Source organism: Planococcus citri, chromosome 3 (genome assembly GCF_950023065.1).
Source record: "Planococcus citri chromosome 3, ihPlaCitr1.1, whole genome shotgun sequence".
In the NCBI taxonomy this organism is placed as follows: domain Eukaryota; kingdom Metazoa; phylum Arthropoda; class Insecta; order Hemiptera; family Pseudococcidae; genus Planococcus; species Planococcus citri.
The window spans coordinates 1,890,186-1,900,447 of NC_088679.1; the positions used below are offsets into that span (position 1 = coordinate 1,890,186).

The 10,262-nt window shown below is 36.5% G+C and overlaps 3 protein-coding genes across 4 annotated transcripts; 1 reads left to right on the forward strand and 2 right to left on the reverse strand.

Annotated features, from left to right (window-relative positions):
* Positions 1-2,868, reverse strand: Vps4 (vacuolar protein sorting 4). Its single transcript, XM_065357672.1, has 8 exons — positions 2,644-2,868; positions 2,221-2,332; positions 2,019-2,151; positions 1,701-1,944; positions 1,351-1,618; positions 1,047-1,260; positions 743-971; positions 1-658 (listed from the first exon to the last, which is right to left on the reverse strand). Exons 1-8 carry the CDS (start codon positions 2,665-2,667, stop codon positions 557-559), a joined length of 1,326 nt encoding a protein of 441 aa, XP_065213744.1. The 5' UTR covers positions 2,668-2,868; the 3' UTR covers positions 1-556.
* A 174-nt stretch (positions 2,869-3,042) lies between these two features.
* Positions 3,043-5,539, forward strand: AP-1mu (adaptor protein complex 1, mu subunit). 2 transcript variants are annotated; one of them, XM_065357674.1, is made up of 10 exons: positions 3,043-3,181; positions 3,344-3,511; positions 3,587-3,811; positions 3,885-4,015; positions 4,087-4,231; positions 4,305-4,495; positions 4,574-4,652; positions 4,725-4,955; positions 5,032-5,157; positions 5,241-5,539. In XM_065357674.1, exons 2-10 carry the CDS (start codon positions 3,470-3,472, stop codon positions 5,337-5,339), a joined length of 1,269 nt encoding a protein of 422 aa, XP_065213746.1. In that variant the 5' UTR covers positions 3,043-3,181; positions 3,344-3,469; the 3' UTR covers positions 5,340-5,539. The 2 variants fall into 2 exon arrangements, with proteins under 2 accessions (XP_065213746.1, XP_065213745.1); XM_065357673.1 differs by having other exon boundaries at positions 3,105-3,248.
* Positions 5,540-7,737: 2,198 nt separating this feature from the next.
* On the reverse strand, positions 7,738-10,148 carry LOC135840919 (tRNA (adenine(37)-N6)-methyltransferase). Its single transcript, XM_065357675.1, has 5 exons — positions 9,724-10,148; positions 9,317-9,637; positions 9,076-9,233; positions 8,736-8,998; positions 7,738-8,662 (listed from the first exon to the last, which is right to left on the reverse strand). Exons 1-5 carry the CDS (start codon positions 9,816-9,818, stop codon positions 8,321-8,323), a joined length of 1,179 nt encoding a protein of 392 aa, XP_065213747.1. The 5' UTR covers positions 9,819-10,148; the 3' UTR covers positions 7,738-8,320.
* Between the last annotated feature and the right edge of the window lie 114 nt (positions 10,149-10,262).

A 10,262-nucleotide genomic window follows, 5' to 3' on the forward strand; every position in this document is an offset into this window, starting at 1 on the left:
TTACACATAAATTATTGGTATATTCAGTATATAAAATTTCGTTTTAGATAATAACATGCATTAGGTTTATAGGTACTACTTACACACACACACTCACACTTACATTTTGGTAGAACTCGATAATATCGTAAGTAAGTCTAGAGGTACGTAAGTTGGTACCAGTAAAAAAAATTTAATATAGGTATTCGGTTCGTTCAGCGTAATCGTACACGTTCAAAGTATAACAAAGAACAATAAGAAACAAAATACGAAAAATAAACTCAAGTACCTTGTAACTTACTCTTATAATGCCTAAGTTCTCTTTACACCTTATTCGTCTTGCGTTACATTACGTCTTATACTCTTAATGAATACGATTAGAATTACATCAACGAGCCAAAAACATAGTGTTGATAATATGTTGAGTTGAAAGGTGAGAGACTGAAAATACACCGAAGCGGGAGAGCAGGAAATAATTTTAAATAATAAATTTATATAAAGAAGATGCATAGATATACATTTTATTTTCAAAAAAAAAAAAAAGAGGAAACCATTCGCGGTATATCGATCGACGTGTTCATCCTTCTTGACCGAAATCTTCTGTGAATTTATTTAACCTCGCCATATCTTCGTCGTTAACGGTAGGTTTCTGGGTGGCTAAAGAACGCAGCATATCATTCTGAAAAATGATAATAATATTTTAGAAGATTGCTCGAGAAAAAAAGTCAATTGAATCAAAAAAAAAAAAAAAAAAGTCAAATACCATCGTAACAGGAGGTTCGAACAATTTATCACTTGGTACATCGACCCATGACATTTCAATGGCACCAGGAGTGCCTGGAGAACAAGGTGTTAGAAGATCGTCAACGTCTACGGCCGGATTTGATCTACTCGGTCCTCTCCTCTTCACGAAATGGGTAGCAGTTTGTACCTTACGAACTGGTTGCATTAATGCGTCACGAACTACGATACTGATATCGGCACCGGAATATCTACCGGAACATAAAAACATTGTAAGATTATTTCCGCATTTTACGAAACGATAAAATACGATAAACTTAACGTACCTATGGGTTTTGGCGGCTAACTCTTTGAAATTATCTTCAGTCAATTCGTGAGAAGTGTTACCCAAATGTAATTTGATCATCATCAATCTAGCATGTTCTTCCGGTAATGAAATATAAATACGTTTTTCGAAACGTCTTCGGATAGCCGCGTCTAATACCCAAGGTATGTTGGTTGCGCCCAAAACCAATATTCCGTCGTTGTCATTTCCCACGCCTGAAATGCAGATCAATAATAACGCCATTTCTTAAGCCAAAGAAAAACAACAGCACTAATTTGAAGAATTTTCACAGCTACGTAACGTACCTTGCATTTGTACGAGAAATTCGGTTTTAATTCGCCTCGCAGATTCAGATTCGTTATCCGATCGCGACGAACATAACGAATCGACTTCGTCGATAAAGATGATACTAGGTTTATGTTGGCGAGCCAATTCGAATAAATTTTTAACCAATTTTTCCGATTCGCCGAGCCATTTGGATACCAGATCCGATGAAGAGACCGAGAAAAACGTCGAATTGTTGGCTTCAGTAGCGACAGCTTTGGCTAAATACGATTTACCAGTACCAGGAGGCTGCAGATGCAGTAAAACATTATGTAATTACAAGTTATCCATCTATCGATGAAAAAAACGATCGGTGAACCAAATACCGTACCCCGAATAGTAAAATCCCTTTCCACGGTATCCTTTTTCCGGTAAACAAATGAGGGAATTTGATTGGCAAAATGACAGCTTCTTTTAGAGCTTCTTTTGCCGCCTCTAAGCCTGCGATATCTGACCATTTAACATCGGGTTTCTCCATAACAATGGCGCCTTCCAAACGCGACTGTAATTTCTTTTTCTCCGGGTCGTCGTCTTGTTCGTCGCTGTCGCTTTCTCCGTTTTTCTTTTCGCCATTTCTACAATAATTATTAAAGGTGATTAATACGAGTGTTTTCGAATTAGAAGGTAATTCCAACTGAACGCTAATTACTTCGGTTCTCCGTCGCTAACCGGAGTCTTTTTCTTGTTTTTCTTCAAATACGCTTTCAACTTCTCGGCTCTATCCAAGTACTGTAGGCATTTCGCTCGAATGCTTTCCTTAGCCTTATCTCCTTGAGCTTCATCTGTACGAAACAAAAGTTCGAATTAAACGATGAAATCAACGCATTAGGTCGAGATCAACTTTTACTCACATTTTATAGCGTGCAAAAAGTATTCCACCGCATGTTCGTATAAACGTAAAGCTTCCTCGTAGTTCTTTTCACGATCTTGTTCTGTGGCCTTAGTCACTAAATCGATTGCTTTCTAAGAAACAAACATTTTCCAGCGTACGTTATTAGTAAGAGAATACGATAATTGAAAAGTAACGATACGAATCTAATTGAGAAATGTACAAAGAAAACACCTACACTCAGTAAATGATACTTATCACTTACTTCAAAATGTACCAAAGCAAAATTCAAGCCGTGCTTTCAATACGAACTTTGTCGCAAGGTGTTTTACCATATCATGTACATGAGTCATTATTGATACGCTTGTTACGAAGCATATAGGCAACGGAATTAATTCCATTGTAAAAACGAATAAAATGAAAATAACCGAAGGTAATTGCTTACTTCTAAAGTCGTCCCAGATGTCATGTTGAATTATTCAAACTCACATCCATGGAACTGAATACAGAAATTGAGATCGTTCGATGCTCCGATGATATCAAATTTGTTATCAAGTCACCTAACGAATTCACCACAGCAGGACTAATATACTATTTTTACAAGCATCCATTTTATTACTGCAAAAATTATTTTGATTGATAGAGAAATGAATAAAAAAATAATGACGACGAAATATAGGCGGAAGATGATTCAAAATGATTCATTCGTGGGAATCTGAATCCTCTCATCATTCCGTGACGGTCGTTCAGTGAAAAATGTGATGCCCGTAACCGTAACTCGAAAGGAAACGTGCTCGAACGGAAACGCTCAGTAAAAAACGTGACGCCCGTAACTTATAAGAAAGCGTGCTTTGCGGACCGTGTTACGCGATAACTGAAACCGAAACCGAAGAAACGTTATTTTCTCATTTTGAGAGAATTTTTCAGTTTCTCATTATCATGATTACGTTATCTTGTAATTATTCGTGTACAGAATACTTTCGGTGAGTAATGTACTAATTATTTTACAAAAATTAAGGTGTATTCGGTATATTTTATAACTGGCATTCGGTAAGACTATAAATAATGAACACCTGTGTTATCATTTATGTAAGTAACACGCTTATTAACATAATATAAATATGAGAATACTTTTTTGTTTTCAGCATCTGGAATGTAAGCCATCGTAGAAAGCTACTGAATTCGACTCCCATAAACCATATTATTCGAGTTTAGAATGATTTAGTCCCATAATCATCTCTTCGATAAATTGTGTACATTCAATAATAAAAATGTCGGCGTCAGCAATTTATATTTTGGACGTAAAAGGCAAAGTAAGTAGATTACAAACACTCGGAAATCACCTCCGTTTTTCATCACCTGTACTTACGGTTATGGATTTATTGCAGATGTTGATATCTCGTAACTATCGAGGTGATATTGACATGGCAGTGATCGAGAAATTCATGCCGTTATTGATGGAGAAGGAAGAAGACAGCATGATCACACCTTTAGTCCAAACCGCCGAATGTACGTTCGCGTACATTAAATACAACAACTTGTATATCGTTGCCACAACCAAGAAGAATGCTAACATCGCCTTGGTTTTCGTATTTCTGCATAAACTTGTTCAAGTTGGTTTTGAAATTCAATCGATTTGTTTTCTATTCGTTCACTGTTGAGTATTGGCAATGATTTTTAATCTAGGTAATGAACGAATATTTCAAAGAAATCGAAGAAGAAAGTATTCGAGATAATTTCGTCGTTATTTACGAACTAATGGACGAACTGTTGGATTTTGGTTATCCTCAAACGACTGACAGTAAAATACTACAAGAGTAAGTTACGTTACTGTTGAATCGTGAGCTCTATTGAATGTTGGATTCAACGAGAGAGTTTTTTTTCGCAGATATATTACGCAAGAAGGCCATAAATTGGAAATTCAACCTCGTATACCTATGGCTGTCACTAACGCCGTTTCGTGGCGTTCGGAAGGTATTAAATACAGGAAAAATGAAGTTTTTCTCGACGTGATCGAATCAGTTAATCTATTGGTTAGTGTAGTGTCGAGTTACCTATCGCAATATTACGAAGTCGTGGTGAGCTGACAGTTTTTCTCGATTTCAGGCCAATGCCAACGGAAACGTTTTACGAAGTGAAATCGTTGGAGCGATTAAAATGCGAGTTTATTTATCCGGTATGCCTGAATTGAGATTAGGATTGAATGATAAAGTCTTATTCGAAAGCACAGGACGTGGTAAATCAAAATCAGTCGAACTGGAAGATGTTAAATTTCATCAATGTGTTCGTTTATCGAGGTAAATTCGAACATTCGTGGAAGGATTTCTTTCTATTCCCTTTTGTATGTTGACCGATGTGTTTTTCTTCTTGTTTAGATTTGAAAATGATCGTACCATTTCTTTCATTCCACCCGATGGAGAATTCGAGTTGATGTCTTATCGATTGAATACCCATGTAAATTTTTTAAACAATCGACTCTGCTGTCGAGTATTACGCTTTGTTTATCGTTGTGATTTTTTCCAACAGGTTAAACCATTGATTTGGATAGAAAGCGTAATCGAACGTCACGCACACAGTCGCGTAGAATACATGATTAAAGCCAAGTCGCAATTTAAGCGAAGATCTACCGCAAACAACGTCGAAGTCATCATTCCTGTACCTATGGACGCAGATTCGCCTAAATTCAAAACTACCGTCGGTTCGGTCAAATATGCTCCCGAACAAAATGCCATCACGTGGACGATTAAATCTTTTCCGGTACGATAATGCTTTTTTAAATGTCATTACCTACGTAGGTTGATAGAACAGTTATCTAATTAGTATTCATTTCCAGGGTGGTAAAGAGTACTTAATGCGGGCTCATTTCGGTTTACCCAGTGTCGAATGTGAAGAAACTGAAGGCAAACCTCCTATTCAAGTTAAATTTGAAATTCCATACTTCACTACGTCCGGTATTCAGGTATATACGATGCACTGTTTTGAACTGCTTACTCATTTCTACAGATGTTCCGAACTGAAATGGTTGATTTTTTTCTTTTCTAGGTAAGATATTTGAAAATTATCGAAAAAAGTGGTTATCAAGCGTTACCTTGGGTGCGATATATCACACAAAACGGAGACTACCAATTGAGAACCAATTAGTTTACCACTGAGGATTCCATTTTACGTTGCTGTTGTTTCGGCAGATTATTTTTAAAGTATTACTTTATTAATTTAAACCTTGATTTAAATATTTTTAAGTCGTATTTTACTTTTGTTGCCTGTAATGGCTTGTAAAAATGTGTTTTCTAAAATCACGAGAAGAATATTCTCATTTTAATAACAATTTGAATTTAAAACAAGCATTATTCTTTTCATCTACATATGTAAGTTGATCGTTTTTTTCCTCAAGCGCAGCTGTCGACAAATGAGTTATAATAATTTCGTTTCGATTTTGAAACTTTCGTTCTGTAAAGCTGACAAGGAAACCTCTTGAGATGTCCGCCTCCGATTTGAACGGGACCGCGATTTTTGGAAAGAGCATGTTCTAAAACCCCCAAATCCAAAATTTTCAGCTGCCCAAGTTCATTTTTCGATTTTTGGCGAATTTTTGAAAATCCAAAATTGACTATTTTGATGATTTATGCTTTTTAAAAAAAAGTACGTACTTGATCAGTAAAAATGTTCAAAATGAGTCCTAAAACTGATATTAACCCCCCAAATCCAAATTTCGCCATTTCCAGCCATTCTGGAGCCCCCAGCGCTATTTTTTAATTTTTCCAGAATTTTCAATTTGCTCCAGAAGGCGTGAATATGAAGTTGGGCAGTTAAAAATCGAGTTGTGTGTTATACTCGACCTGTTTAACGAATTTATCCACATTTGAGCCGATTCCGGAGCGGACACCTCAAGAGTGGTTTTTTGACCAGCTTTTTTCATACTTCGGCAATAAGAAATCCAAAACAATCAAAATTTTACCGTTTGCGAGGAAATTTTCGAAATTTGCGCGAATCGCAGTATTTGTCATGAAACAAGCCCACGAGGGTGAATTCCGCCATTTCCAGCTATTCTGGAGGCTCCAGCGCGATTTTTCAATTGCTCCAGAATTTTCAATTTGCTCCAGAAGGCGTGAGCATGAAGTTGGGCAGCTAAAAATCGAGTTGTGTGTTGTACTCGACCTATTTAACGAATTTATCCACATTTGAGCCGATTCTGGAGGAGACACCTCAAGTGGGTTATTGACCAGCTTTTTTCATAATAAAAATATCCAAAAATTAAAGAGAGGCCCAAGAAAGGCTGGAAATGGCGAAATTACCTCTCGTGTGGTTAATTAATGACGAAATACAGCGATTCGCGCAAATTTCAAAAATTTTCTCACAAACGAGGAATTTTTGGTTTTTTGATATTTTTATTTTGAAAAAAAGCTGGTCAAAAAACCACTCTTGAGGTGTCCGCTCCAGAATCGGCTCAAATGTGGATAAATTCGTTAAACAGGTCGAGTATAACACACAACTCGATTTTTAGCTGCCCAACTTCATATTCACGCCTTCTGGAGCAAATTGAAAATTCTGGAGAAATTGAAAAATAGCGCTGGAGGCCCCAGAATCGCTGGAAATGGCGAAATTCGCCCTCGTAGGGTTAGTTCATGACAAAATACTGCGATTCGCGCAAATTTCGAAAACTTTCTCGCAAACGAGAAATTTTTGATTTTTGAATATTTTTATTTTGAAAAAAAACTGGTCAAAAAACCACTCTTGAGGTGTCCGCTCCAGAATCGGCCCTATAATGGATAAATTCGTTAAACAGGTCGAGTATAACACACAACTCGATTTTTAGCTGCCCAACTTTATATTCACGCCTTCTGGAGCAAATTGAAAATTCTGGAGAAATTGAAAAATCACACTGGAGGCTCCAGAATGGCTGGAAATGGCGGAACTCGACCTCAGGGGGTTTGATGTGTTCGAAATTCAACCATTCGCGCAAATTTCGAAAATTTCCTCGCAAACGGTAACATTTTGATTTTTTTGGATTTCATATTATGAAAAAAGCTGGTCAAAAAACCACTCTTGAGGTGTCCGCTCCAGAATCGGCTCAAATGTTGATAAATTCGTTAAACAGGTCGAGTATAACACACAACTCGATTTTTAGCTGCCCAACTTCATATTCACGTCTTCTGGAGCAAATTGAAAATTCTGGAGAAATTGAAAAATAGCGCTGGAGGCTCCAGAATGGCTGGAAATGGCGAAATTTGGATTTGGGTGGTTAATATCAGTTTTAGGAATTATTTTGAACATTTTTACTGATCAGGTACGTACTTTTTTAAAAAAAGCATAAATCACCAAAATAGTCAATTTTGGATTTTCAAAAATTCGCCAAAAATCGAAAAATGAACTTGGGCAGCTGAAAATTTGGATTTGGGGGTTTTAGAACATGCTCTTTCCAAAAATCGCGGTCCTGTTCAAATCGGAGGCGGACACCTGAAGAGGTTCCCTTGTGAGATTTGCAAGCCATTGCCATTTTCGTTTTTTTCTGTACCTACCTTGGAGAAATAATGAACTAAAATTTTGGGAATTGGTTTATTAATTATGAGATTTTCTTTTCGAGATACATATTTTTTTTCATCTCAGTGATACGATGAATGATATTTCGCTGTCTTTCACTTCTAAAATAATCTTACAGAGTAACGAATAAAATCTAAATTATCTGGGTCGACGTTACTGAGACTTGGAAGCTTAAAATCGTGATAAAAAAGTATTCGTGCGATTTCGTGTAAATTACAAAACTTCGATTTTTTGATCTAAACCCTACGGAAATTGTGTAGTTGCAGGAGGCTGTGAAGGATACAGATTTTTAAAGTCAGAGTAACGTCACCGAAACTTATTTTTCATCAGTATTGATTTTTAAATTAACAATAATCACATCGGGAGTCGAATTTTACTTTTACATCAACCTTTTGTTACTATAATTACTTATACCGGTAATAACTAGACGTCTTGAATACATTTTCGTTTAGATCACATCAAAATTCATCGTCTCGTACAACATACATACTTATTTTGTAAAACAATAAAAAACAAAAAGAAAACATTTTCGACTGAGATCGTTAAAAGAATAACTAAGCATCTAAAAAAAAATGATCAATTAATTAATGATCGTGTTCAGACTTATCGAACGATCCTTTCCATTCAGTTACCGAACTGGCTTTTACAATTTTATACACTTGAACGGAATGATTAGTGTCATCAAATTTACAACTAACATGATGGTCATCGATTAGGAATGTGTAAAATTGATTGCTATATCTTTCGCGCACGTAAACCGAACGCGGATCTTCTTCTAAAATACGTGTAATAGTATTACGTAAATTTTCACTGCTGCCAGTTTCGTCTGTACACTCGGGAGAATCTAAATACGAGTTTGCTCTTTCCTTGAACGTAACCGTCAATTGGCTATTGATCGGTTCTGATATCCACTGAGGAACTCGAATCTGAAAAAAGATTAATTGAGTAGATCTAAAAAGCCATCTAAATTAAATACCTCAAGAGCGAAATTCACGAAACCTGTTCTTCCGTAAACGCAGAATGTGCAGGTGGCTTAGCTCCGTCATCTGCAGAACCACATTCTTCGCCATCTGGAGCTTCTCTAGGCATACGAACGCAATCATCTAACGGTTCACCTACAGAAAGCCTATCCCGTAACGTATCCGTTGAATTGCAAGTGTGGCCCAAATTCAAAGGATTATCGTATTGAGGAATGTAAGGTTTGATATCCAATACTGGAGTACCATCCAACATATCAACGCCAGAGAAATACACCGAGGAACCTGTACACAGAATTAAGTGTTATTATCAAAAATGAATCTAACTACGGTTCTATTTCTTTCGAGTATTTTTTTAATACCTTCGACGCGATCGATTCGAACCAAAGAGAGACCTACAGGTGATGGTCTATGAGGAGATCTAGTTCCAAATACACCAGTCCGCAATCCATTCAAACGAGGAGGTGCAACTTTCGCTCGTACGTGGGTAGTGTCATTTTTATGAAAATGAAATAAAATCCTGTAATCATAAGTTCATTTAGGAAAAAAAAATAACTCGCTGGTAAATGTTTTCTAACCGTTTGTCGTAACATATTAACTGACCACATATGAGAAAATTGATCTAATCCTTCCAAAGCGTGACTAGGATTAGTGAAAATACTATTGAATAAAGTTATTCTGCCAGAGCTATTGATACATATTCCAGGTTGTCGAGGAGTTCCTCTTTTTTCTTGGAACGACGACGTAATCAAACCGATCGGCTGAAATACCAGTGCATTATCTTCGTCTTCTTGCTTCGTCGTAGATGTAGAACTTTCGGCAACACCGGAAGCCGAGCACGATTCGCATTTCCAGCTTTTTAGAGAAGTTATCACGTTATCTATGTCTTTCTGATAGCAGCTGTTCAGTCGCCGCAAATCTTTTCTGTAAATAAGAACGATTTTTTGTAGAATTCTGCTAATAAAGTACAGAAATAGCATGCCAGGTGTACGGAAATTGTAGTTAATTACCTTATATTCTGCAATTCTTTTCTAGCTATTGATAATTGATTGGATAAATGTGTCAATCCATCATCTAAACCCTGCTCACGTTCACCTGTCGCCATCGTGATAGTGAATAATGGGATGCCAAAGGAAACTTGATAACTTACTAACAAAGTAAGTAAGAAGAAACGAGAGAATACAGCTGTAAGCTGTATGCAGACTCCTGCCTGAAGATCTTTATTTTATTATTTATTTTCGACCGAGTGAACAAGAGTTTTCAGTCTCATATTGAGTATATTTTGACTTCAAATATCATTTTGAATGCATGCTGATCAAGAGCATGACGAAAGGAAACGTATATTCACTTCTGCGGTAGCTACTTTGTTATTTTAAAGCACAAAACGAAAAGATTATCAATGAGAAAATCGAAGAACCTTCTCATAAAACACGAATTTGAATTGAAATTGAAAATCAAAATCGAATTTTATCTGATCTTGGACCATTTCTGATAATTTTCAGTGTTACCAACGTATTTTTTTGATTTAAAAAAAATGGTTAGAAACTTC

Excerpts from the sequence above, each read along its gene's own strand:
- Vps4 (XM_065357672.1), bottom strand. The coding sequence starts at position 2,667 with ATGACATCTGGGACGACTTTAGAA. Across the intron at positions 2,333-2,643 it reads CATCTGGGACGACTTTAGAA|AAAGCAATCGATTTAGTGAC; the intron begins GTAAGCAATTAC and ends TTTGTTTCTTAG. Across the intron at positions 972-1,046 it reads TTAGCCGCCAAAACCCATAG|ATATTCCGGTGCCGATATCA; the intron begins GTACGTTAAGTT and ends ATGTTCCGGTAG.
- AP-1mu (XM_065357674.1), top strand. The coding sequence starts at position 3,470 with ATGTCGGCGTCAGCAATTTATATTTTGGACGTAAAAGGCAAA. Across the intron at positions 3,512-3,586 it reads TTTTGGACGTAAAAGGCAAA|ATGTTGATATCTCGTAACTA; the intron begins GTAAGTAGATTA and ends GATTTATTGCAG. Across the intron at positions 4,232-4,304 it reads TCGAATCAGTTAATCTATTG|GCCAATGCCAACGGAAACGT; the intron begins GTTAGTGTAGTG and ends TCTCGATTTCAG.
- LOC135840919 (XM_065357675.1), bottom strand. The coding sequence starts at position 9,818 with ATGGCGACAGGTGAACGTGAGCAGGGTTTAGATGATGGATTGACACAT. Across the intron at positions 9,638-9,723 it reads AAAGAATTGCAGAATATAAG|AAAAGATTTGCGGCGACTGA; the intron begins GTAATTAACTAC and ends TCTTATTTACAG. Across the intron at positions 8,663-8,735 it reads CTGCGTTTACGGAAGAACAG|ATTCGAGTTCCTCAGTGGAT; the intron begins GTTTCGTGAATT and ends ATCTTTTTTCAG.